We start from the raw sequence: 27,978 nt of genomic DNA on the forward strand, positions 1-27,978 counted from the left end.
CTCAGAAAGTCTCACATTAATGATGAACTTCCTGATTATTACAAGTTTCTATTTGTTATTAGAAAACAACAAAATCTGACATTAGTGAATAAGCAATAACAGTATAATTATAACTATAATTATTACTTCAAACCGACACATATAAATATAAGTGTTAAATATGGGACCTTTAAAACTTTCAACCTGTTAATCATGAGAAACTAAAGTTTCTATCTCGACAACGTATTATTTACTATTTTATTTATTTATTGTCTGATGATAAAGTATTGAATCATGAGGAAAAGTGGGGCCTCTGCAGTTTGTGTGTGTGTGTGTGTGTGTGTGTGTGTGTGTGTGTGTGTGTGTGTGTGTGTTTTCCTGCTGGTTTTCATTAACAGAGCAGATTAAACGGAGCTGTCAGCAGGAGACGAGGCCCTGCACCGCTCTATAATTAATATTTCAGACGACCTTTGACCTGCTGCTTGTTATATAACACCATCCACTTTATTGTTCTACATTAACATGTTTCAGTGTCCTGTATTTGCTGAACAAGGAAAATCAATCTTTTTGAAGTAACGTGTTTGACTTTCATCAGGTGTCACCTTTAGATAAATATTAATTTATAATATGAAGAAAACTGCTGTGACACGATGAAAAGAACATTTCTCTCCAAAAACACAGAGAGACAACAGAATCCAGTTTGAGACTGGGGCAGGATCTCTGGTCCCAGACCTGGATCTGAGCTTGTCTGATCCAGGTCCAGAGACAGAAATAAAGACGTCTCTGTGTGGATGAGATGTTCGCAGCTGCACAGTTTGATGTGAGTTATAGAAATAACCACTCTTCAAGGGACAGTTCACAGTTTCTCTCTCTGCTGCACCAACTAGCGACTGTCAGGAAACATGGACCCAGTCTCTCCGTCCTGAGCCACAGGCTGAATAATGACCGCAGGTGTTTCTGCAGAGCATGATGATGTCACAGTGAAGTTGACCTTTGACCTTTTGGATATAAAATGTCATCACATCATTTCATCCATATAGACATTTGAGTTAAATTGTGGCATGATTAGTGAATGAATTCAAGAGTTATGGATAAAGTGGTCACTGTGACCTTGACCTTTTACCTTTGACCACCAACTTCTAATCACTTCATCCTTGAGTCCAAATGAATCTTTGTGCCAAATTTGAAGAAGTTCCCTCCAGATGTGACTGAGAGATCTCGTTCATGAGGAAGAGTTTTTACTGATTGTTCCAACATACTTACAACAACTACAATTCCCATGATGCTTTAGAGACTTGTCAGTGGCTTTTACTTATGGTAGATGTTGTTGAAACAGAAGAACAAGAAGAACAAGAAAAGTTTGAAATTATTTTTTATATTTATTTCAGATCATCATCATCATCATCATCATCTTCATCATCATCAGAACAGTACCACGTTTTGTTTCTTTCTGTCTGAGAGTCAGACATCAGGCTCATGTCTGTCAGGATGTAGTTATCTTAGCTTAGCTTAGCATAAAGACTGGAAGCAGGGGGAACAGTTAGCCTAGCTCTGTCCAACATTCAGAAACACACTGACCAGCAGCGATGAAGATCAGAGATCAACATGTTGAATCTTGTTTGTTGGTTGGTTTTGGTTTCAGCTGCAGTAACTTAATCATTTACCTATTATTGATTTATTGATCCAAACTGACCAAGTTTTAATATACTGAGTCTAAATACTGCAAACAACTCCTGCAGCTCTGCCATGTTAGCATGTTAGCATGTCTCTAAAAGAGTTTACATGTTGCTTATTATTATGAAAAATAAATTACAGTTTGATAACGAAGATAATTAACAACAACAACAACAACATGAAAAACAAGCAGCAGCAGAAGGAACTCTGCTAATTATCAATGATTACAACTTATCTATACGGTTCCTATAACTGTTCATAATGTTATTATTCAAACTGATGATAAATCATTTTATTTATTTATAAATAAACTAAAAACAAACTTTTTACAGTGTAGAACTTCCTGCATGAAACAATATATACTATTTAATCAACATGAAGAAACTGTAAAATTAATCTACAGTTAAAATTCATTCCTTTTAATTACAAGCTCCTAAAATACATTATGTGTTCAAAAGAATGTGGACAGTAAAGACTGCAGCCTTTTGTGACGGAGACATGAAGCTCCCCCTGGATCCTAGTCTTAGTCAGTCCAGCTGATGTGGATCCATCGCCCTCAGGATCAAACCGTCTCCTGGACTCAGGACCAGTCTGAGTCCTCCTCCTGTCTCTCTGAACCCTGCGGTGCCCTCTGGTGTCGGGAAGCTCTCAGTTCAGTCCAGCTCATCATCATCATCACCATCATCACCAGTGACTGTCCTGCAGCTGGTCTGAGGTCTGACCGGCAGATGGAGGCCTCTCTGCTGGGCGGGGCTCAGTGTCAACAGCTTCCTCAGGTGAGCTAGGACCAGGTGCTTCATGCTGCCTGATGGCTTAGAGTGAGCCAGAGCAATGGATTGTGGGAGGTCGGGTCTGTGAGGTGGAGAGAAAACGGAGTCAGTCAAGTCCTGCTTTCAGAATAAAGGTCCTGTATCAGAGTCTTAACACCATCAGTCTGACGGAGCTGATTCATGTGTTTGGATGTTCTGTGTGACGTTGTGCTACTGGTTAATGTTTCTAGTTAATGTTCCTAGTTAATGTTCCTGGTTAATGTTCCTAGTTAATGTTCCTGGTTAATGTTCCTGGTTAATGTTACTGGTTAATGTTACTGGTTAATATTACTGGTTAATGTTACTGGGTGGTGTTACTCGTTAATGTTCCTGGTTAAGGTTACTGAGTGATGTTACTCGTTAATGTTCCTGGTTAATGTTAGTGGTTAATGTTACTAGTTAATGTTCCTGGTTAGTTCCTCGTTAATGTTCCTGGTTAACGTTCCTCGTAAATGTTCCTCGTAAATGTTCCTGATTAATGTTCCTGGTTAATGTTACTGGTTAATGTTCCTGGTTAACGTTCCTCGTAAATGTTCCTCGTAAATGTTCCTGATTAATGTTACTGGTTAATGTTCCTGGTTAATGTTCCTGGTTAATGTTACTGGTTAATGTTACTGGTTAATGTTCCTGGTTAATTTTACTGGGTGGTGTTACTGGTTAATGCTCCTGGTTAATTTTACTGGGTGGTGTTACTGGTTAATGTTCCTGGTTAATGTTACTCATTAATGTTCCTGGTTAATGTTCCTGGTTAATGTTCCTGGTTAATGTTCCTGGTTAATGTTCCTGGTTAATGTTCCTGGTTAATGTTACTGGTTAATGTTCCTGGTTAATGTTACTGGTTAATGTTACTGGTTAATGTTCCTGGTTAATTTTACTGGGTGGTGTTACTGGTTAATGTTCCTGGTTAATGATCCTGGGTGGTGTATGAGTGCTAGTTACCTGGTAAGTCTACAGTGGTGTTTGTTGTGGAGTCCCAGACCCTGCAGTCGGGGGCTGAGGGGCGGATGGGGGCGACCTGGGGCCCTCAGGTTCCTGGATAGAGCCGAAAGAGAGTCTCTGTAGACCAGACCACGACGGGACGAGACGATGGGACAGTGGTGACAGGTGGCAAGCTGAGAGACAGAGACACATGATGTTACTGACAGTTACAGAGAGGACAGACTAACTCTCTGAAGAGACCAGACCACCAGAGACCAGATCACTAGGGACTACAACACTAGAGACCAGGACAAACAAGAGACCAGACCACCAGAGACCAGACCACCAGAGACCAGACCTCTAGGGACTACAACACTAGAGACCAGGACAAACAAGAGACCAGACCACTAAAGACCAGACCACCAGAGACCAAACCACCAGAGACCAAACCACCAGAGATCAGACCACCAGAGACCAGACCACTAGAGACCCGGACAAACAAGAGACCAGGACCAATGTCCACCGTCCTCTCTATGATATTATTACAGAGACCTGACATCCCCATTGCAACAGTAGCGAGAAGAAAAACTCCCCCCTAACAGGTAGAAACCTCAAGCAGGGGTCAGGGTGGGGGTCCGTGGGTGGAGTAAAAACAGAATAAAATGTGATCTAACTCATGAGTCTCTCTCTTCATCCCCATCAACACACTCTTTATTTAGACTCCGTCCCACACTCTCCGTCCTGCTGCCCCAGATACTCACTACAGCAGCTAGTGAATTCATCCTCCGCTGAAAATAGTCCCAAACACATGCTCTATATATTTCTTCCTGTTTGTTTGTTTTTTGAGGAAAAACTTTATACTTTATACTACTTTACACTGTGGACTTCCTGTCAGCACACCTCAGAGGAGCTTCAGTCTTTCAGGGCGGTGGGTCTAAATCGAGCAGGGTGGCTCCCAGGGGCCCCCCCTACGCCACCCCCCACCGCCAATACAGACCTACTTCTGTTTTAATTAGGCCCCCCACCCCTCCCCCCTCCTTCAGCAGCAGCTGCACAAAGATACTGACTGACACGTTTTCACAGTTACAGAATTGTATTATTATTTATTGTAGTTTGTATCTGAAGTCTGTGTTTCATCAGTTTCTTATTGATGTTGTTTGTTTGTTTATTCATTCGTTTGTTTGTTGTTGTGATGAAACCCTGATGATTACCCCTCACATTCATCTGGAGACCCTTTGCAGGGCCCCCACCCTCAGGTTGGGAACCACCTGCTACAACAGTGAAATGACTCAGGATCAATGATCTGTCAAAGATCAAAGTTCATCTTACTGCAGAATTAGTGCTTTTACTTTTGATACTTTACTAAAGTAACTTAACTTAAGATAAACTTGACTAAAGATTCTTCTACAGATTCATTGATCAATTATTTTGTCAATAAAACGACAGAAAAAAGAGAAAAATGTTTGTTTCTAACAAATGAGGAAGCGTCCTCAGATCAGTCCAGGACCTGAAAGTTCACTGTCACTTACTGTCACTTCACTGTCACTTTACTGTCATTTCACTGTCACTCTACTGTCACTTCACTGTCACTTTACTGTCACTCTACTGTCATTTCACTGTCACTTCACTGTCACTTCACTGTCACTTACTTTCACTTCACAGTCACTTCACAGTCACTCTACTGTCACTTCACAGTCACTCTACTGTCACTTCACTGTCACTCTACTGTCACTTCACTGTCACTTCACTGTCACTTCACTGTCACTTACTTTCACTTCACAGTCACTTCACAGTCACTCTACTGTCACTTCACTGTCACTCTACTGTCACTTCACTGTCACTCAACTGTCACTCTACTGTCACTCTACTGTCACTTTACTGTAACTTCACTGTCACTCTACTGTCACTCTACTGTCACTTACTTTCACTTCACAGTCACTCTACTGTCACTTCACTGTCACTCCACTGTCACTTCACTGTCACTTCACTGTCACTCTACTGTCACTCTACTGTCACTCTACCGTCACTTACTTTCACTTCACAGTCACTCTACTGTCACTTCACTGTCACTCCACTGTCACTTCACTGTCACTTCACTGTCACTCTACTGTCACTCTACTGTCACTCTACCGTCACTTACTTTCACTTCACAGTCACTCTACTGTCACTTCACTGTCACTCTACTGTCACTCTACTGTCACTCTACTGTCACTTCACTGTCACTCTACTGTCACTTCACTGTCACTCTACTGTCACTTCACTGTCCCTTCACTGTCACTTCACTGTCACTCTACTGTCACTTTACTGTAACTTCACTGTCACTCTACTGTCACTTCACTGTAACTTCACTGTCACTCTACTGTCACTTTACTGTAACTTCACTGTCACTCTACTGTCACTTTACTGTAACTTCACTGTCACTCTACTGTCACTTTACTGTAACTTCACTGTCACTCTACTGTCACTTTACTGTAACTTCACTGTCACTCTACTGTAACTTCACTGTCACTCTACTGTCACTTCACTGTCACTCTACTGTCACTTCACTGTCACTCTACTGTCACTTCACTGTCACTTCACTGTCCCTTCACTGTCACTTCACTGTCACTTCACTGTCACTCTACTGTCACTCTACTGTCACTTTACTGTAACTTCACTGTCACTCTACTGTCACTCTACTGTCACTCTACTGTCACTCTACTGTCACTCTACTGTCACTCTACTGTCACTTTACTGTAACTTCACTGTCACTCTACTGTCACTTCACTGTCACTCTACTGTCACTCTACTGTAACTTCACTGTCACTCTACTGTCACTTCACTGTCACTTCACTGTCACTCTACTGTCACTCTACTGTAACTTCACTGTCACTCTACTGTCACTCTACTGTCACTCTACTGTCACTCTACTGTCACTCTACTGTCACTTTACTGTAACTTCACTGTCACTCTACTGTCACTTCACTGTCACTCTACTGTAACTTCACTGTCACTCTACTGTAACTTCACTGTCATTCTACTGTCACTTCACTGTCACTTCACTGTCACTTCACTGTCACTTCACTGTCACTCTACTGTCACTCTACTGTCACTCTACTGTCACTTTACTGTAACTTCACTGTCACTCTACTGTCACTTCACTGTCACTCTACTGTCACTTCACTGTCACTCTACTGTCACTCTACTGTCATGTATGAAAGAGAAGCATCAAATCTTCACGTTTCACATGATAAAAACAGAAAAAATTAATTTGATTACCAACACAGATGCTTCATTTTCTGCTGACGGACAAATCCACTAATTAATCAACTGTCTGGTCAAATAATCTTTTCTCAAAGAGCCTTCAGTCAGATTTCTACTCTCTAGGTAAGGATGTGACAGCGTCTCCCTCCACATCACATGATCTCAGTCTCTTATCATCAGACACATGAAGAAGAAGTGAAGAGGTTGAATTACTCACTGAGACGAACGTGGCCATCCTGCTGCTGCTGACTCCTCACAATGAAGAGCTCCGCTGTCTGAGCTCTCTAATAAACCTCTGTCCTCATTATGTGTGATGTCATCAGGAGGGCGGGGCTACAGCTGCACAGTGATGTCATTATTCATTATTCAGGACTTCCTGCACATTGTAATCTAGAGACAGATTAAAGATTAGCAGAAACAGGAACACACACACACACACACACACACACACACACAGTAGGCATATATATATATATATATATATATATATATATTCGCATGCATGGGATGAGTGTGTTTCAGGACAATAATCACACACATTCATTTAAAATCCCCCAAATAAAATAAAATAAATAAGAATAAAAATAAAATAAAATAAATTGTCCTCAGTTTCCAAACACACACACTGTCCTATTTTCTTGGAAAGTGTTGCTCTGAGAGTCAGTTAGATAACAGCTCTCACAGTTACACAACTAGAGCAACCAGAACAATAAAAGGTTTGGTGTGTGCGCAGGATTACTGTGTGTGTGTGTGTGTGTGTGTTTGTGTGTGTGTGTGTGTTTGTGTGTGTGTGTGTGTGTGTGTGTGTAAAGAGACCTGCAGAGCATCATGATGTAAAATTTAATTCAACAGGAAGCCAGGACTCCCTGTTGGACAACAGTGAGGTGATTGATCGTGGAGGGTTAAACACTCACGTTTTACTGTCCACATACTTTTGGCAACATGATGTAAGATCAGAGTCGCACATTCATTTCAATACTGATTATAACAAATGATACCAACACAAGTGATCATTACTATGTGCTGCTGTGTGTGTGTGTGTGTGTGTGTGTGTGTGTGTGTAAAGACACCTGCAGGACAACATGATCACTGCTCCAAGGACAAGATGGTCTTGAGATATCACATTCAAGAGGCCAAAAACAGTTTTGTGAGGTCACGTTACCTTTGACCTTTGACCACCCAAACCAAACAGTTCATCCTTGAATGTTTGTGCTAAATATGAAGAAGTTCCCTCCAGACATCAGTGATGTATCGTGTTCATGAGGATGAGACGGACGAACCTGAAAATATGAAAACAACCACAGATGTGAAACACACGCAGTGCTGCAGTGATGTCAGAATAAATGTCCGGATCAATAACTGATCAATACACGGCAGAGAGTAAAGATGAAGCTGGAGCAGAAAGCTGGGGACCGTGTTACTCAGTTTACATCCCTCCTCTGTGATTCAGGAAACTTTGGTTCCCCTTCACAATAAGACTCCCCTTATAAAGGATTTATAAATGGTTTATAACTAGTTTATTAATTAATTTATTAACACTTTCTAAATACTTTATAAACTGTTATAACACATTGGATGAAAAGGCCAACAGTGACCCCCGGTGCGGGGGTAAGTTGACCACTTTTTTTTCTAAAGCTATAATTCTCAAACAGTTTATCTAAGATCCAAAGTGATTGTTCCGTGTGATGCACAACATCCTAAACTATATGTACATATTTTAGTTGGAGGCATTACTGTAATCCCCTTGCTTTAAAGGCACTTTAAGTAAAAAAATGGCACAACTTACCCCACTCTCCCCTATATATATATATATATATATATATTATAATTCATACATCAGATTGTTCTGCACAATGGATATAAAGTCTCTTCTTTAGGACTTTAGCATTGCAGGTGCAGACACAAACATTTATAACTGGTAAAAGGGAGTCTTATTGTGAAGGGTAAAACACATCATCATTTATTAATTAGTTACTAACAGGCTCCTTTTACCAGTTATAAATGGTCGTAACTCATTAGTAAGATTAATGAGTAGGAAACATTAACTTGATCTTGCCAAATAGTGATCCTGCATCAATGTATGAAAACTGTAATAATGATTTACAAAGTGTTAACAACTGAATTATTAATCTATTTATAAATCCCTTATAAGGGTCGTCTTATTGTGAAGTGGAACTGAAACTTCAATCAGATGAAATCAGACATGAGCTCAATGTTTGTTTGTGCAGCTCCGACTGATTTGACTGTCAAACTGACACCAGATCAGATCAGGGAACAACCGACTGGCCGACCAGCAGCAGCTCAGCTCAGCTCCTCGTGGTTCAGTCTCTTCACCAGAACCTGAACTGGTTCTGTCCCACCGGACTGAACGAGCCCCCAGAACCAAAACCACAGACCAGGTTTAAAACTGATGTAGAACCACAAACTGTAGAAGCTCCAACCCCCATGAACACTGAAGCTCGTCTCATGCAAATCAGCTGCTGTTTGACTGACAAATGTGTGTTTCCATATGTGAAGGAGAGGAGGAGGAGGAGGAGGAAGAGGAGGAGAAAGAGGAGATGAGTCAGGAGACTGGACGGCTGGCAAACAGGTGAGACACAGATTTTACCTGAGAGGTGAGAAATTATTTTGGATTTTAAGATTTTAAGATTCTGAGGCTTTGATTTCTAAATCTCTGAACTTCTTCAGATTTAATTCTGTTAACACCCAAGAGGTCGATCATCTTCATCTTCATCATCCTCTTCATTAAACAGGTCAGACACACACACTTTACCACGTCTTCAACATACACGATGTCTGATTAGTTCTTTATGATGTTTAATCTTTTATTTTAGTTTTAGTTTCAAGTTATTTACGATTATTTTGCTAATTTGGTGAATTTTTCTGTTTGTTTTGTGTTTTTCTTATTGTCATTTATTTATTCATTTTTCTTTTAAATCATATTTGATATATGGGGGAGGTCCTGTGTGGGCGGGGCAAAATAAAAATAAAAAAGAAAGAAAGAAAAATCAAAACAAACAAACGAAATGGAAACTTGTGAGTTAGGGATTCATTTCGCAACTGACATTTAATTATTAGTGTCAAAAGTTTTTGTTTGTTTTTCCTTTCACATCATCAGTCAGACTTTTATCTATAGAGTATCACACACCTGAGTCTGGAGCGACTCGTTTCAACCACAGGTCATTCCAGGTGCTGGGTCCAGGTTTACCAGACTCATCTGATCCCGGTGTCACCATGTGTCCCGGGCCGCTCCTGGTCCTGCTGCTGGCAGCTCTGAGCTCAGGTAACACACACACTCAGCTCACACCTCAGAGCTAAACTCACTTCAACATATGAGCAGGAGGCATCACCTGGCAGCAGGTAAAGTCATGATTCATCATCAGCTGCCCCGGCCCAGGTTCATTACATACTGTGTCAGCTGGGTCTGAATAATGTGACGGATCACAGCTGTGTTTCCATCGCAGGTTTGAATGTTTGTGTTTCCACTGAGTGAATAAAGTTTTCTCCTCACAACGTCAGAGAATGGTGGAAAACACCTGAAGCACAGAGGGTAACAAGCTTCTGTCACAGAAACGTCTGAATTTATTCATAAATTTGAATGTTGTGCACATTCAAATGATGTGTTTGCATTCAGGTACACCTGTATATGTGTATATACATGTACTCCTGTGTGTCTACACACAGAGCTCTTTAAGTTAATCTCCCTGAACTTCACTTCCTTCCCAGGATTGTTCCAGTATAAGCATATATATTCCTGATTAAACACACAGTTCTTTCTCCTTGATCCACGCAGTCACTTCATCAGTATTCATCAGTGTATTATAAAGTGTTACCCTCTGTCTCCTCCCTGTGGCTCCTCATGGAATTACACTGACATGTCAGCAATTACAGTTTGAAAGTAGGACGAGGATTAGGGCCACAAGTGAACAACATTTTATAAAGTCAGAATCCAAAGGAATGAAAACTGCACAGTTTGAGTTTATTTTTGCTTTAGCAGATTTTTTTCTTCTCCAGGATCCAGTCCACCAGAAAACAACACTGGTCTGAGCTTCATTGTTGTTTTTCCGGAGAACATCGCCTATTATTATCCTGCTACTCCCCAGAACAAGGTCCAGATCACAGCCCTGCACGATAACACACAGATCACCTTCAAACAGCACACCTTCTACCTCCCAAATGCAGACATGAACGCCGGAGAGTCTAAGGAGTTCGATCTTGATGCAAGACTGGAGCTCAGGATGCCCTTAATCTCCGAGAAAACTCTCGTCATCACCAGCAGCAACAGGATCACGGTCCAGGCCATCAGCCAGAAAAGCAACAGTCTGCAGACAGCTCTGGTGATACCGACTGAGAAACTGGGCACAGAGTACCTCATCCCGCCGATACCCTCAATCCAAGGAACCACCGACCAAGTCACAGTGAATGTAACTGAGAGAAACCCGTTCAAGTTGATTATCGTCAGTGCGGACCAGGACACCAAGGTGACTGTCACAGGTGCACGGACTCAGAAGGTTTCACTTAAGCCCCAGCAGATCTCCTCAATCTGGGTACATGAAAGGGATGAGTTGCGAGCTGTGACAGCTGATCAGCCGGTGGCCGTCCTCTTTGCTCACCCTTGTGCCAACCGGCAGAACTGTACCTGTGGGCTGCTGTACAACATGCTGCCGCCCGCCAGAAACCAGAAGCTGAAGTTCTACATTCCTCCTTTTCTGGCCACAGGCGCTGTGGCGGAAACATTTCTGCTCCTGTCAAAGGAAAAACCCTATAATGTCGCCTTTGACCCAGACTCACCGCTGGTCAAGACCTCCGGCACAGCCATCCTCTACCGGCCCGGCCTCCTCCTCGCTCTGGTCCCAGAGGAGGACTTCGCCTCCTGCTTTGTAGTCAACCACATCCCTGACACGAAGGGCTTTGCTGTGATCGTGGTCCACAAGGATTTCACTGATGGGGTTCAAATTGGAGATCTTCCTCTGAAGAATCCGGCGTGGCAGAAGCTGAAAGGGACAGAGTTCGTCTCTACAGAACTTAAATTGGCGCTGCCACAGAACTTCATCTGGCACAAGTCCTCCAACATGGCCGTCTACTTTGTGGGACATACTGAAAGTGGTCTGTTTGGGAACCCAGCTCCCATCATCAGTACAAGTCCAGGTGAGGACCTTCACCGTCACTGTATCTCCTGTGTTCATATAAATCAACTTTTTTATCCAGGTTTTAATCCATAGATTACTGAACAGGCCTGTGGGACCCAAGGGGTCAGGGGGCCCTGGGCCAGAACCATTGAATGAGGTGGCTATTAAGGAGACACAAAACGACTACAAAGGGACACAAAACGACTACAAAGAGACACAAAACAACCACAAAGAGACAAACAACCACAAAGAGACACAAACCTACCTCAAAGAGACAAGAAACAACCAAAAAGAGACGAACAACCACAAAGAGACACAAACCTACCTCAAAGAGACAAACAATCACAAAGACACAAAAAACAACCAAAAAGAGACAAACAACCACAAAGAGACACAAAACAACCACAAAGAGACACAAAACAACCACAAAGAGACACAAAACCACAAAGAGACAAACAACCACAAAGAGACACAAAACAACCACAAATAGACGAACAATCACAAAGAGATTAAAACCAACCATAAAGAGACAAAAAACAACCAAAAAGAGACAAACAACCACAAAGAGAAACAAAACAACCACAGAGACAAACAATCGCAAAGAGACACAAAACAACCACAAAGTGACAAACAATCACAAAGAGACAAACAACCACAAAAAGACACAAAACAACCACAAAGAGACAAACAACCACAAAGAGACAAACAACCACAAAGAGACAAATACCCATTGTGTGTCTTCCTCTGCTCTACAGATCCAAGGGGCTGCACCTTGACTCCAGAGGTTGTAGAATTGGGAAACGAGGCCCTCGGCTGGCGTGAATCTCTGCAGTACTGCAGAGACAAGAACCTGGAGCTGGTCAGCCTGTCCAATGCCACACTCTGGGCACACATCCACAAAAAGATTGTCCAGGCCAACAGCGACAACGTGCGGGACGTGTGGATTGGCATGCGCCGAAGCTCCCTGACCGGAGAGTGGTACTGGCTGAACAAAGACCCAGTCACTGACACCAACTGGGAGAAGGGGGAGCCCGGAAATGCGGACGACGGCCAGTGTGCCATCATGAGTCTGAAAAAGGACTTTGGGTGGAGTGACAAGGACTGCTGCAAGACTGCCCGTCCTCTCTGCTACAGCAAGCCCGTCCTCTTGCCCCTCCCCCCCCCCCCCCCCGCGCTTCCCTAACTGAACAGGATCGGTGAACGGGCGGGAAAACATGAACCAACCCCATCAGAAGACCGGTGTTGTGTCCAAGTCTGTTCCTCCGTCAGATAGTGTTTCTCTTCTGTGGAAAACGAGCTCACAGGTCATCTGTGCAGCAGGTTGTTATGACATCATAGGTAGGTTTTGTTGCTAGGCAACATCTAGTAGTTGTAGTGATGACAGGAGCAAAAGGAAAAGGGTCGGTGACAAAGTCCACGTCAGGTGGATGGATGAATATGACACGTGGGTCGTTTCAGAGGGATGATGGTTGTTATCCACCCACCCCCACAACACCCCCTCTGTGGTTAGGTATATATATTCATAATCATATAGACATCCTTTATAGTTGACTGATATTATTAATGTTGTTACAATAAGTTTCAAATATATGAACTAGAGGATCAGCCATGTGATCAGTGACGGTGTGTTCAGGAACCTGCAGCCCGCAGCGTTCCCTCCAACGTTCTGTTGTATAGTGTAGTTTGATGAAAACACCAGAAACTTTCCATGATCCATGATCCACTGAAAACAAACAGACATGTGGAAAACTGTTTCATGACAGCCACAGAAATGAAATATGATGCTTGTTATCTGCTCTGTAAATCACCTGTGTTCTCCTGTGAGAGAAAATCACAAAAGGGAGAATTTCTAATTTGACCTTTCTTGGTTTTATGATGACTCCATGTTTTCCTTTAACTTTCCACACAGACAGAGAATGTTTTTGGATACAGACAATCGAAGAGGGTGACAGTATATAGTGACATAAAAATTATATATGAATTAGGAATTGATCGATCGTTTAGAGGACGTAATTTCAAACACTTTTGTGTCTTTACTTCAAAACCAGCTTTCAGACCGTATGTAGAAAGACTTGGCTCAGTTGAATTTGTGATGTTTTGGAGTGTACCATTAAATTCATCATAATGTGTGAAATACACAGCTGTTGTTTCCCTTCTTTATTATTTAATCTTCTGAAGTTTAATGTGATTTTCGTTTGTTGCCAAAATCAGGAGCAAAGGCTGAAAAGAGCTTCAACATTTAACATATTAACATCTGATGTCGTAACCAGTAACCACTCATCACTTCTGTCATGTTTGCTCCTGGCGTCCTCTACTTTGTTTTATTTTGAAAACTCTGGGGTTGCGTTTTATTTTGAAGACTCGGGGGCTGTGTTGTGGTGAACATGGCCGTCCGTCCTCAGGGTTTTAGAACCACAGAGAGGGATTGTTGGGGGGGTTTGGTGCATGCTGCAGTCAGTTTTGTTTGTGTTGACTAGCACAGGGACATAATGCTAATGCTATCCTGGGCACAGTGGGCAGTACCTGCTCTTCTTCTTCTGTTTCTGTCCGTCTCCTCATCTTGTCCTTTATCTCTTTATCTCTCTCGTTTCAGTCTTTCCATTTTTGCCTGAGTTAGTGAAGAAAGTAAACACATGGTCAATTGATATTTATATGCAAATGTAACCAACCGAGAGAGTGCTTGTAGGGATATAAGACTTTCTAATTGCTAGCAAGATAAATAGTACCTACATTTAAACAAACAGACACAATAGCCAGCTCGTGGTACACATACATACACAACCCTATTTTACATTTTCAGTCAATGACAGATCAGAAAACTAAACCATGTGCTAGCTAGGCGTAGCTAATGAAGGAACATTGTTTATTCAGTAACCGCACATTTAGCTACAGATAAGAAATTATCAATGGCGTCATCATAGGAAAGGGATTTAAATGTATTATTTTTCTTGTTTTTAATTTGTGAATGAGGCTAACCAACCTGCTTTCAGCACCTCTCACGCGCTCACACAAAATGCGCGAATGCCAAATAGTGTGACGTAGATCTGCAGCTCGAAGAGAAGAGACGGTTCACTTTCAATTATTTCCTGTAAGTGTGTCACGTGGGTTTCTCCCCCTCCCCGCCCCTTTAGGAGACCAGCGGCAGGTCCGAGTCTGTTCATTCCGATGGGAGACGTGAACCTGATCACAGATTGTCATCGATTCTTTCGCACTATAGTCACCGAAATAAATATTGGGTCAACTTTTCACAAGCCACGTATCATCTGATACATTATCTATTTTATTGCTTAATGTCTTTGCTCCTCCTTCAGAGGATTTACTGCAGAGGAGACAATCTACTTCCTGTTTACACCGGCTCGCACATGCTCAGTGTAGGAGATGGTCACGTGATCTGTGTTTTCAGGTGTGTTAGTGTGGATGGAGATTATTTCTGATACGGAGTTAAAAGTCTCGTGGTTTTCTGTTTTTCAGTATTTGTCAGCAACGTTTGTATTTTATAGAATATTACAAACATATTTTATATTTACTCTGTCTCACTATATTGTTGCTCTATCTGTTTATGCAGCAGCCTTCACTGGTGGTCTAACAGATAAGGTTAGAAACAGTCATCACATCTTTATTTACTGATTATAAATGATTTTTATTTATAGTGATGCATAAAGAACATTAGATTACGTCAGAGCAGGTCACTTCCACCAGCAGCTGACTCCCTGCAGAACTCCCCCCTGCACAATCCACACCCCCATCCCAACCAGCAGGATGACCTTTGCCCCCACAGACACTGACAGGAGGAGCAGGAGTGGAGGCGATGCCCCGGCCACGGAGTGCAGGGGTTGGGGGGGCAGGACGTAGAGGGTGGCCTGCTCTTTACCCAGCGGGTTGGAGGCGCTGCAGGTGTACTGCTGGCCCGGCTCCACGTCTCTCAGCTGGCTGACGGTGTGGTAGTGAGCCGGGGTGCCCTGAGCTAGCGGGCCGACCGGCGAGCCCTCCAGCAGGTCGTCTGGACCGAGCCACTGCACGTCGGGCAGGGGGGAGCCCTGGACCCGACACAGAGCTCTGTAACCGGACTGCTCCCCGCCCTCCACCGTCAGAGCCAGGATCTTCGGAGGAGCTGCAGACAGACAGGAGGGAAAACACATGAGGAAAATACAGTACCACTGTTGCCCCTGCTGGCAGGGCTGGGTAACCAACTTGGCAACTGCCCCGGGGCCCCAGGGGTCATGATTCAATCAACAGTAAATTACATTGAAGTGGAATATGAACTGACTGATCCTCCATGTTGTGGCTCTGCTCTGGTGGAGAGACTCAAAATCTAGTTTTAAAACCTGGACTGTTAAAATCATTAAAATACTAATTAGAATAATCTATCAATTATCACAACGAATGTTCTGTCAGTCGATTGATTTGATTAATTGTTTCAGTTCTAGAGTGAAACAGAGGGACCCAACAACAAATCTTCACCCGGGCCCCTCAGTGGGTCGACCCTGCCCCGGGCCCCGTACCCTCCACTCTCAGTCTGGTCCCCATCTTGTCCTCGAAGCTGACGTGCTCTCGTCCCTGAACCTCCACCCTGCAGTAGTAGCGACCACTGTCCTGCAGGGTGGCGCTGTTGATGCGCAGCGACAGGTCGTGCTCTCTTGGATTTCCCTCCAACCGGTAGCGCTGGTCCTGCTGGGGCCCTGGCTCGCAGGTGGGGGCCCCGGGCCGGCTAGTGCAGCGGTAAAGCACAACGGCGCCCTGCCCGTGACCCAGACGCCACAACACCTGCAGGGAGGAATGCTGGGAGTGCTGCGGGTGGCTGAAGGTGCAGGGCAGCACCACCGGGTAACCGTCAATGGCTCGGACCTCCGGCTGCACCTTCATTGACCAGCCGTCATCTCCAGAGCCGAGGGCTGGTGGGAGGGGGGAAAAGGGAGGGTGTGTCTTAGAACAGCTGACAATTCTCCAATAAACAGTCAGGTCATTGATTACTTTAAAGACACAGTCTCACATTTCATCTTAGCTCCGCCTCCCAACTACAAAGTGTCTGATTCGCTGGTTGGACCTTTTTTATTAAACAGTTTAACAACACAAAGAGGCTACAGCAATGCTAACTTAGACTTAGCAATGCCTTGATGCTAAATGCTAATGTTTAGCATGTATGATGTCACCATGTTCTCCATCTTAGTTTTAAGCACAGCTGAGGCTGATGGAGCCTCATCAGTTCTGCAGGTGTTTGGTCATAGAGCATTCAATCGTGACGTGATGGTGGCGCCAGACGACAACGACACACCGCAGTCCTCAGAGACGTGCTAGCATGGCGGAGACGTACTCATCAATCTGCCCGCACCACATACAGGCGGGTGACAGACTAAACACAACATGTATTTTCATTGTTGATTACAGTTTGTTTCAATTGTGAACAGTCAGAAACTGAAGTCTACGTGAACGTAATTGTCAATCATTTCATCGCTGCATCACTAAAATCATCAATTACCACATTTCCCAAAACCCATGAACTCTTCTCTCATTCACACTCCACCAGCTAAACACTCGAACACACTGCTAACACACTGTTTTCAAAACAGACTGCAAAACAGAATGACATGAAATCTCATGCATTTCTGCAGGAAACATATTGAAACATATAGAAAATCTGAGCAGAATATTTACAGTAAAATGAAATAATGAGGAAGGAAGGGACTGTGGCATCGATATGTCCAGGTGAGCTGCTCAATAACCAAACAGGGAAATACACAGCTACACATGTAGATACTGTGACACTGATTTACTGTAGTTTAGAGAGTCATGGAGATGGAGCAGGTAAACTGTACATAAGTTCATCTTTGTGGATGAAGTTATTAAACTGTACATTTTGTTTTTGAAGTTATTATTGCAGCCCTGGAATTTCAGGAATTATTTTTTTGTTTCAAATAAATGACTATCCAAAGATATAGAAAAAATAAAGGATATTGAAGCAAATTGTTATTTTCTGATTCACTTGTCACATTTACTTTAGTGCAGTCAATAAAGTGAAAAGGTGATATTCTTATAATGTAATGAAATTAAATACTGATTGACCTTGAAAAATGACACAGGTGAGGAGAGATGAACAGTTTGGCCGAGATGCAGACACTATGAAGAGCGGCATCAGTATTGGCCGATGCTTGTTAGCAATATATAAAAAACTGTAATATGTTGATTATTTTCTCAATTAATTGAATAGTTGTTCATCTAAAAAATGCTCCTCACAAATATCCAAAGTTAAAAGTCAGAGATTTAGTTCACAGAAGAAATATAGTTTCTGTCCATTGACTGATCGATTAAACAACTAATTAATCAACTTGTTTAAACTGGATTTTGGAGAGAACTGCTCTGAAATCAGCTGGTTCACATCTGGTGACCACATCACTGTAGATTTCATCCTTTCATTTAGCACCTGTTCACACATTCACTACTCACACTGAGCCTTCTCTGTGACCCAGAGGACCACAGGTGAGACTGAGCAGGTGTGAGTCACTGAATGACAACAATAATATAACACAACACTGTTTTATGTCCCTCCTACAGCTCCGCCTCAGTCCTTCAGACACGTCTGTGTGTCCAGCTCAGAACAGAAACTACAGAAACAGCCACAGCGTGAAGATCATGTACCTGCCTGACGGTGTGTGAAGCAGCTCACCTCCTGCAGCAGACAGCAGCAGACTCACAGAGCTACAGAGCAACCAGGCCACCATGATGACTGAAGACACCACACACAAGGTATGAGGTGAATATGTGTGTGTGAGTGTGAGTGTGTGCGATTCATGTGACTCACAACCTCCAGACTGTGCGTTTTCCTGCCAGTCTTCCTCTTTTTTATTTTTAGGAGGCAGTTGTGGAGCAGAGATGAGGCTGTTTCATCCTGAGTGAGTTTCTTGCTCCTGATGGTGAAGTGAAGCGTCGTGAACCGCTGACGGTTTCCTCACAGCCATGATCAACTCTTCATCACTGGAAGCTTTTAAAATCACAGCTGGATGGCGACCTCTGCTGGTCAGAGTGAGGAAAAGCACCGTGATGCATGACATGAATCTCCCTGAAGACAAAATGAATGAATTGATAGATGAATACATGAATGGACAAATTAATCAATAAATAAATTGATACATAAATAAATAAACATGCTTATAACTGAAAATACAATACATGACATTTAGATTGTGGATTTAGACATTGTCCAACTCATGAACAGAAGAAGTAAAGAAACACACACACACATCATGGTTAACATTACCAGCGTTTGTAAGTGCTGTGACTTTTATTAAGCGTGTGTTTGTTTTCGTGTTTTCTCTTATTGGAAACGGTGACCCTTAACCTTTTAAAAACAGGTGTAACACCAACTGAGACGAAGTGGGATCAATGAACTATGATGAACTGTTTGTGTTCGACCTTTGACCCGCTTCTTAATTTAATAGATTCAAAATACTAAAAACACACGAGGAAAAATACACATAAAAATAAAAATAAAAACATGTTCAATCCTGAACTTCAGAGTGTGAAATTACAGGTTCAGTGACTGTCTGTCTGACTGTCTGTCTGTCTGTCATCCCATTCCTGCTCTCCAGGTGATGAACCACTTAGATCCGAATGAAATGAAAAACACAATGTGTTAGGTGGGTGTGTGTTGAATACTCTGTGTGACTTCCCTTAAAGCTGCGTCCCACAAACAGGAAATATTCATGTCACGTGACACGGAACTTCCTCAATTCCAATTCTAGATTGAATGTTTGAGGACTTGGCTTCTCCCGTTGGGTGTCACTTGTGTCCGATCAGTCTGAGGATGTGGCTGCAGACTCAGTCCTTCTTTCTGATTCTGTCTGTGATCGTCACAGGTAAGACCCTTTATCACCTGCTCATGTGGGATGGACCAAACGTCTGAAGCTGGTTTGTGGTTCGAGTTTAATTGAATGTATGTTAATGACAGGGCTCCTCCAGCGACTCAGTCTGTCAGTCTGTGGTGGAAATCACAGGAGACAGATTTCAAAAAGAAGAAGAAAGAAAGTTTGATCAAACTTTGAACTGAAATGTTGATGATGATGCTACGTGAAAAGTCAGAGGATGAACAGAGTTACTGCAGATCATCCTGAGAGCAACACGAACGTCTGAACCTCATTTCACCACAATCCTTCCAAGAGTTTGTAAAGTATGAGACTGAGAGACAGAGATGTCCAGGTCCTAATGACATCATCTCAGAAACAAATAACCCTCATGAATCATCTGGGTAATTTTCCAGAGCCACAGAAGACAAATCATCATTCATCCATCCATCCATTCATCCACTGCTGCTTATCCAGACTCTGGTTGTGATGGCAGAAAGTTATAAGCAGCCCAGACATCCTCCTCCCCAGCAACATTTTCCATCCCCTCCTGGAGGATCTTGAAGTGTCCCCTCTCCAGTGTGTTCTGGGTCCACCTCAGCGTCTCCTACCAGTTGGACGTACTCTGAAAAACCACCGCTGGAAGACATCCAGGAGGATCCTGACCAGAGGCCTGAACCACCTCAGCTTCACCTCAGTTTGAAGCCGATTCAGATTCAAAGTTTAGTCTTAGAAATTGTCTGCACTTGATTCTGCACAGGAGGTTAAATTCTGGTCCAAACGTGTAGAATGGTCCCTTTGTCCATCTGTGGTGTGAGGATCCTCAGTTTGAGGTTTAATGTAGATATAATGTTGTGTTCAGCAGCTCATGTAAAGGGAAAATTTCACAGCAGACCAGCACAAGAATCGTTCAGGGACTACACAGGAGCAGGAATCTAAACTCACCTCCAGGGAACCATGTAAGTCCTGTTTCATCCAGTGCGGTAGTCTACGTGATCCGCAGGTACACTCCGTATTCCCACTAAGGAATTTCCTTATAACTACTTAAAAATACCCAAACATACATAATAACATAGTTTTTGACAGAACTTTCACTTCAGCAGTTTGTTTGTGTGAAAAACGGGTCGAGTGATCTCAGTAAACTCAACAAACCTGTGTCACAGTGTCCCGCCAACACAGCACCATCTGATTGGATCACGCTAAAGGCCGCCGTGAACACAGACGGTCACAGATTGGAGCCGGAGGTGAAGCAGCAGACTCCCTGAGGCTGTAATAAACATCTCAATCCTCTATAGTGAAGTTACGACAACACCACACTCTGATGAACAAGTTCACCTGTTGATCCGAGACACACCGAGAGAGAGAGATGCTAGCGCTAACTGCTAGGCTAAAGTACCTCGCTCTTCAAATTAGCATGTATGCTAAACTACTGCTTCTTTAAGCGACTTTCACCAAAGAACAGGTCTTACCTATCCCAAGGTTCATTGCGTGCGGGTAATGAAAGCAAGCATCATCGACAGAGCCACTTTTAACTATAAGTATTGTGTTTCAGCTCAGTTCAATAGCAAACACCAACCCAACACAGCTGTCATGGTTCATGTGATGTGATCCTCCTCTACAGGGTCTCTCTCAACGCCTTGGGACATGGTGGTCCCTCCAGAGGTCACTGTCTCCAGAGGAGAAGACGCCTTCCTCAGCTGCTCCTTCACCCACCCCCGTCAGCAGCAGTATTCAGGGGAGATCACTGTGAAATGGCTGGCCAGAGAACCAAAAGCTTCACCGTTCTTCATCTGTTCAGTTAGAAACAACTCTATGGACGGACTTGGCAACTGTTCAGCTTCTGGATTGAAACATTCCCTGGCTGGAGACCCTCGACGGGGGGAGCTGTCCCTCCTCATCAGGAAGACACAGCTGATGGATAATGAAAGATACTTCTGCAGAGTGGAGCTGGAGGTCCAGAGGGATAGTTACCAGACAGCGACAAAGCTTCATGTGACAGGTAAGATTCACCTGAGAGTTAAAGAGATGTTGTTGTTTCAGACCTAATGCTTTTTGTTTTTTTCATCTTCCATCATTTCATCATCAAACTGAAATGACAATAACTCATCCCAGTTAGGAGTCAAGTGATGAAACAGGAAAACATTATTACAAAATGCTGTAATTAAAAAAAATGTATATATTTTTATATATAGATATTTTTTTTATTATTAAAAAAAACAAGAAAAAAACCCCAATATGATTTGTTGTATGAAAATGAAAAACAGTGTTGATGGACAAACGCAAAGACAGGGTCGCAATTATGAAACAAAAAAATAAGAATACATTTCTCCTGTTGGAGATTTACAGAGCAGATCAGTTTATCGTGTGCAGAAGAACTGGACTTTAAATGTACCGAACAAAACAGGAACAGAGTATCTGTGAAAATGAATGACTTGATATGGAAGCTCTGAAAGGCAAGTGATTTATTTTTAAGTGTTGTTGTCGTACTGACACCAAATCAGACTAAAAGCATTCATGTTGAATCCACTCTAAAGGTACATATAGATTCTGTGTTCATGTTACTTTTTAATCAACAAAACTAAATAAACACATATTCTGATTGTGTGTTTGCAGCTGAACCTCAGATCCTGAGTCTCTCTGTGGCGGAGACATCCCCCGACTCAAACAGCGCCCCCCGGAGGCTGCAGTGTGAGGTGGAGGGACACCCACTGCCTGAGATCGTCTGGCTGTCGGCCTCCAGGAAGCAGATAGAGACCCGGGGGGAGTCCTCTCCGTCCGGCCTGTACCGCCTGATGAGCTCTGTGCCGTACCTGGAGGAGGAGGTGTTGACCTGCAGGGCGGAGAGCGAGCTGGGCGATGCAGAGAGGACGTATCCACCCAGTGACACTCTGATGATAACACTGGTTGTGTGTGGACTCCTCCTCCTGCTGCTGCTCTCTGCAGGTGTCATCATCTATTACCTGAGGAACAGAGGTGAGCTGCTGTGAAACGATATGGCTCCATCATACGGAGCTCAGGCTCTACAGCTTCATGGGCTGTGATTCACTGATTTATTCATGGTTATAAATTCATTATCTTTATAGATCAGTTATGAGTCATTGATAAGAACAAGTCTGGTGTTGCATCTAATGAACAGTTTGACCACTGATCCTCTGGAAATGTCTTCTGCACACTTGATTTTAAACAATAAAACTGCAGCAAACATGTTAAGATATAGTGGAGTAATGAGAGCGAAGCCACGCCCCCTCTGTGTGTGATGTCATCTGAGTTTCTCTGGTCTTAATATTGGTAGCTGGTCTGGTAGCGTGTGCATGTCAGTGTGAAACAGTTGGTCCTCCCCACATTTATAAACACACAGGCTCCGCCCACAGGTGTGATGTCACAGTGCAGTACACAGCATTCAGGTGAAAGTGACCTTCCAGCATGTCCTCCACTGAAGAAGAAACCATGTTTTCATCTAAAAAGAGCTTCATGTAAAAGTGTCAGAGCAGGAGAAAGAAGTGACATCACTGACTCAGGTGAGTCAAACCAACCAGCGTCAGGTGGTTTAACCTCTTCACCTGCTGACCCTCATCTTGCTCCCAGTTTAAAAGAACAAGTCGTTTTCATTTTCCTTCTGCTGATTCCAACAATCTCCAACTTCAAAATGTCACTTCTGTTTTAACGTGTCTCTTGTTTTGTCCTCAGCTCGATCTGACTCTGCTCCTATTTATGGAAACGCTGACTTCAGTAAGTGGTTAAAGCCTAATTTATCTTTAAAGTTTCACATCTGCAAACAGTTTTATTCAGTTATGTCCCTGCAGTCTGTATATGTACTGTGCATCACCTCAGTCAGTCTCTGTCCGCACAGTAGGAGAGGAGTGTGTTTTATCGTTAGTACGGAGGCTCAGAGGGACCAAAATATCAAACCAACCAATCCTGAAACAGAGAAGACAGACAAGAGACTGTCCTCCAATAAGAAACGAGCCCACAGCTCGTCTGTGCAGCAGCTCATTATGACCTATAGTTACGTTTTGTTGCTAGGCGACACCTAGTGGCCATAGTAATTATGACAGGAGCAGAGGAGGATGTCAGGTGATGTAGCATGAAGAGGGAAAAAGTCCACCTTAAGAGGTTCAATGTTCAACACCTGTGTGAAACCACCTTAACCTCATCGTTATCATTGTCACCATGACAACGAAGGTCCTCTCATCTTACAGAATGACATATTTTTAACCCAAACCACGATATTTTCCTAAACCTAGCCAAACGTAAGCTTAGCTGCATGTTTATTATATGTAACCATGGCAACCAAGGTCCACCAATATGGCTCATATCAGTGGGTTGGAACAGACGAGCTACAGACAAACATTTCCCACAAAAGCTACAGAACAGAAAGAAAAGAAACGTAGAAATAATCAGCTGATTAATCACCGATCCGACCTGACATTAGCGCTCACAGGAAGTCGGGTGGAAACATTAACAACCTTCTTGTTTCATGTTGTGACGTGTGAAGTGAAGAATCATGGACAGCGAGCCTGTGACTCTTCAGCTGACGGCGACGCCGAGGATAAGCTGGTCTATTCAGCCGTCATCCCGAGCAGGTCCACTTCCTGTGAGTCCCGTTCACCTGGAGGTCAGAAACAGATTTCCCTCCTTCAGCTGTTAGAAACGATTCTCTGAGCTTCTCTGTGTCACAGGAAACACGGTCACAGTCTCTCCTTCCTGAGTTAGAGTTTCTGCAGAACATGATGATGTCACAGTGAAGTTGACCTTTGACCTTTTGGATATAAAATATCATCACCTCATTTTATCCTTATAGACATTTGAGTTAAATTGTGGCATAATTAGTGAATGTTTTTTCTATTTAATTAGATTTTAGTTCAGTCAAGGTGTAACTGAGTTTCAGGGCCATGACAGTGAGACGCTGGAAGAGAAACAGTCGCGTTCTCAGCTCCTGCAGCAGCTGATGATAATTCACTGTCGTGTATTTAAAGAGACAAATGTTTGAACAGAGACTGTGATCAAAGCATCAGCAGCTTCACTACTGTTCACACACATGCTCAAACTATTCCTCCAAAATAAAACGACTGACGACGTGTTGTTTTTGTCGTCACAGCGCCACCTGCTGATGTCATCGGCTCACGGCAACACGAGGAGACAGGTGAGTGTGACTCCGCACAAACAGGACAAATCCCACACTCATTCACATCTGTCAATCACTATACAACAGAGACACTGTCAGCACTGAGCTTTTCATTTCACTATCGATCAGACAATCAACAGATCAATAATCAGCAGCTGTTTCTTTATGTGTCTGAACTGTTTGTCATCATGTGTGTTAAAGGCTGAGCTGTTGTTTCGGCAGGTGTCCTGTACGCTGTTGTGAACGTCCGGTCCTGACTGAGGGATGGACGTTATCAGCCTGATGTGATGAACAATGAGGACAACAGCTGATTCACACACATTTATATTTTATTCTTTATCTTTCAGGAACAACAAACATGTAAAAATAAGTGATGTGCTATTTCCTGGAATCTGCACATAGTCTGTACATATGTTTCATATGTTTTATTCTCTTGTTCTCATGTGCTTCACTTATGATTGGTTGTTTAATAAAGAGTCATTTCCGTTACTGATCTTTCTGTTCCTCTTATATTGTGATAGTCTGATTCTTGGAGGAAGCGTCAGACGCTCTGGACGTTACCTGGTCGTTACCTGTAAGTAACGTCTCCACATGCTGGAACCTTGTGCAGAAACAGACTGAAGTTAAGGTTTCAACTTTAATCACCTTTTTGCCAGTTCATCATTACAATGATTTAAGGCACCTGAATGCATTAGTCTGTGTGTCCCGACTACGCTGCGTTCAGGTGCACAATCAGATGCTGAACACTGGTATGACCTGTCGAACTCAGATTTATTCCTGTGGTGATTTCAGTCTGTCCATGGACTTGAGTTTAACTCAAAACATGTAAATAAAATAAAATAAAATAAATAATAAAATAAAATACAAAATCAATTAATAAAAAATGTTATCTGATAATTACATGTCATTCAATCATATAGGCATGACTTACATTAACACCGACACAAAAATCATCCTGATGTTTGTTTCAACATCAACTTACACAAAAAATAATTAAAAGCAAATTCCACAACAAAACAAGGTTTACAAGCATCCATGAATATGTTTTACTAAAATGTACACACCTGTGGTGATTTCAGAGAGGGATGATGCATAATATCTTCACAGCAACACCTAGCATGAGAAACACCCGCTTAGATGTCCCGTCCCGTCCCCCTTCAGCTCGGGGCCCTAGGCAATTGCCTGGGTTGCCTGACCCGTTGCGGCGTCTCTGTTTGCAAGGTTACATTATCTCTCAAAACTCACTGTACAAGTAAAACAACAGAAAACTGCAGCGTCCATGTTTCCTACTGATATTATCAACCAACTGTTCTGTGAACTCAAATCCACATTATAACTTCAGTTTTTCACTTTACAATCACGCTGCCTCAGACTGATGAAAAACAGGAAGTGATGCGTCACGCCTGCTAGCAATCAGTAAAGGGTGCAATAACACAGGCTGATAAAGTGCTACCCACCAGCAACAGAACAAATGAGGGATGTCGGTGAAATTAAAGCGTATCATATCACATCATGAAAAACTAATTGCAAAAAAAACCCAGCTCTGGACAAGCCTTCATCTTGTTCCTGTCAGAGTTCGTCTCCAACCATCATGACGTCATGTTTGTCTGCAGCGTACAGACAGATGGGAAAGAGAATTTTATTTTTTGATCCAGATGCTAAAAATAAACTGTAAAAGTAACTTAATTATAACAGAATTCATCACCTGTGTCTGATCTCAACCCACTTTCAGTCTAAGTTTAGTTCTCCTGTCTGTTTAGTGTTTTGATATTATTTTGATATCAGATCAGAAAGTTGAAAACATCCTGACAGAGGCCAAAGGACTAGAAATAGGATGTTTTTGTCCTGAAACTTCAGATCTTAAAATAAATGTCTGCCCCCCCCCAATAAAGACACAGTACAGTTCACTGTCCCAAACCCCCCAGGTGTGACTTCTGAAGCTAATGCCAACACAGCGTTTCTTATACACAGGCTCTACATAAGGCGGAGGGACACACACTGCCTGAGCTCGTCTGGCTGTCGGCCTCCAGGAGGAGGAGGTGTTACCTGCAAGGAGGAGCAGAGAGGACGTATCCACCCGTGACACTGATGATAACCCTGGTTGAGCGTGGACTCCTCCTCCTGCTGTACAGGAGTCAGCTGCTGTCATGAAAACAGAACATTTAGATGTAGAACTGTGACTTTGTTCCTCCTCTCTAAAACCCAACACCGGTGCGGTTTGCTGGTTCGTGGGACAGATGGCGAGCTCAGCATCATGTGACATCTTGTTCTCTGACATCACGTCCGGGAACGTCCTCAGGTCAGAAGCTGCTGTCAGACAGAAATGACCTTTCCTGTTTCCTTCTGATCTCTCTGCAGCTGGAGTCAAACCTGCTCCTGTCTATGTTGTTTTATTTTATTCATTATTTTAACATTTTTTAATGATTTTTATTTTAGATCAATACTTTTAACAATGTCTTATGTTCATGTCATTATTATTATTATTATTATTATTGTTATTATTATTGTATTATTATTATGAGAATGACACATAAGTGAAACCAGTTCCACACTTTTATGCAGGAGAGAAGAAGAGAGGCTCAGAGCCTCCTCTCCTCTGATTGGCTCACAGACCTGTTGTCACTAGAGCTGCAGAAAGAAGCCTGAGACAGGAAATGTAAAACTACACTGAGATGGTTTTTATATCTTCTTATGGATCAACACTGTCATTATTTGTGACTGTGAAAAAAAGTATAAATTACATTATACTAAACAGGTCCTTGATTGTGATTGGTTGATTACATCAGCATTATGTCAGATGTTGTTGTCTATTTCATCTTTAACCGCTATCACGAAATGATTTAAGATCAAAATCTATCTTCAAGCTTCCTTCCCCAAAGTTGTTGTCGCTGCTCTTTGAAGGTTTAACCGGCCAATCAGACTGCTTCTACCTGGGAACAGAAGCTCTGTCTCCGGGAAGCATTTCTCAGATGAACTTTAAACCCTGCTTCAGAAACCAGTGTGGTGTGGTGAGAGCGGCAGCAGCTGTGGTGCATCTGAGGCTTTCACTGCGGCTTCTCTGTTCAACACACCTGAAACTTCAGCCTGAACACAGTCTGTTAAAGCCTCCGACTGTCCCCAGGTCAGTTTGATCCGACAGGTTCGGTCCAGATCAGTTGAAACCTTTCAGTCCAGCAGCTGCTGCAGGTTCCAGCTTCACTTCCTGCTGCTGCAGCAGCTGCTCAATGTGTGACTGTGTTGGTGTGTGTTGGTGTGTGTTTAACCAC

General features: G+C 42.9%; 2 protein-coding genes across 3 annotated transcripts; one reads left to right on the plus strand and one right to left on the minus strand.

Annotated features, from left to right (window-relative positions):
- Positions 1–15,338: 15,338 nt before the first annotated feature.
- si:dkey-11p23.7 (V-set and Ig domain-containing protein) lies at positions 15,339–18,549 on the minus strand. Its single transcript, XM_056381936.1, has 3 exons — positions 18,414–18,549; positions 16,255–16,644; positions 15,339–15,863 (listed from the first exon to the last, which is right to left on the minus strand). Exons 1-3 carry the CDS (start codon positions 18,466–18,468, stop codon positions 15,439–15,441), a joined length of 870 nt encoding a protein of 289 aa, XP_056237911.1. The 5' UTR covers positions 18,469–18,549; the 3' UTR covers positions 15,339–15,438.
- Positions 18,550–19,511: 962 nt separating this feature from the next.
- On the plus strand, positions 19,512–25,218 carry LOC130172479 (sialic acid-binding Ig-like lectin 15). Of its 2 annotated transcripts, none has more exons than XM_056381237.1 (8): positions 19,512–19,602; positions 21,209–21,586; positions 22,201–22,560; positions 22,959–23,105; positions 23,275–23,316; positions 24,083–24,202; positions 24,686–24,730; positions 24,935–25,218. In XM_056381237.1, exons 1-8 carry the CDS (start codon positions 19,551–19,553, stop codon positions 24,967–24,969), a joined length of 1,179 nt encoding a protein of 392 aa, XP_056237212.1. In that variant the 5' UTR covers positions 19,512–19,550; the 3' UTR covers positions 24,970–25,218. The 2 variants fall into 2 exon arrangements, with proteins under 2 accessions (XP_056237212.1, XP_056237213.1); XM_056381238.1 differs by having other exon boundaries at positions 24,083–24,181.
- The last annotated feature ends 2,760 nt before the right edge of the window (positions 25,219–27,978 follow it).

This window comes from Seriola aureovittata, chromosome 7, assembly GCF_021018895.1.
Source record: "Seriola aureovittata isolate HTS-2021-v1 ecotype China chromosome 7, ASM2101889v1, whole genome shotgun sequence".
NCBI lineage: Eukaryota > Metazoa > Chordata > Actinopteri > Carangiformes > Carangidae > Seriola > Seriola aureovittata.

Coding starts and splice junctions, on each gene's coding strand:
- si:dkey-11p23.7 (XM_056381936.1), bottom strand. CDS start 18,468: ATGGTGGCCTGGTTGCTCTGTAGCTCTGTGAGTCTGCTGCTGTCTGCT. Junction 16,645..18,413: donor GCTGCTGTCTGCTGCAGGAG/GTGAGCTGCTTC, acceptor CCCTCCCACCAG/CCCTCGGCTCTGGAGATGAC. Junction 15,864..16,254: donor GACCAGACTGAGAGTGGAGG/GTACGGGGCCCG, acceptor GTCTGTCTGCAG/CTCCTCCGAAGATCCTGGCT.
- LOC130172479 (XM_056381237.1), top strand. CDS start 19,551: ATGTGGCTGCAGACTCAGTCCTTCTTTCTGATTCTGTCTGTGATCGTC. Junction 19,603..21,208: donor TCTGTCTGTGATCGTCACAG/GTAAGACCCTTT, acceptor CCTCCTCTACAG/GGTCTCTCTCAACGCCTTGG. Junction 22,561..22,958: donor CTATTACCTGAGGAACAGAG/GTGAGCTGCTGT, acceptor CTCCGCCCACAG/GTGTGATGTCACAGTGCAGT.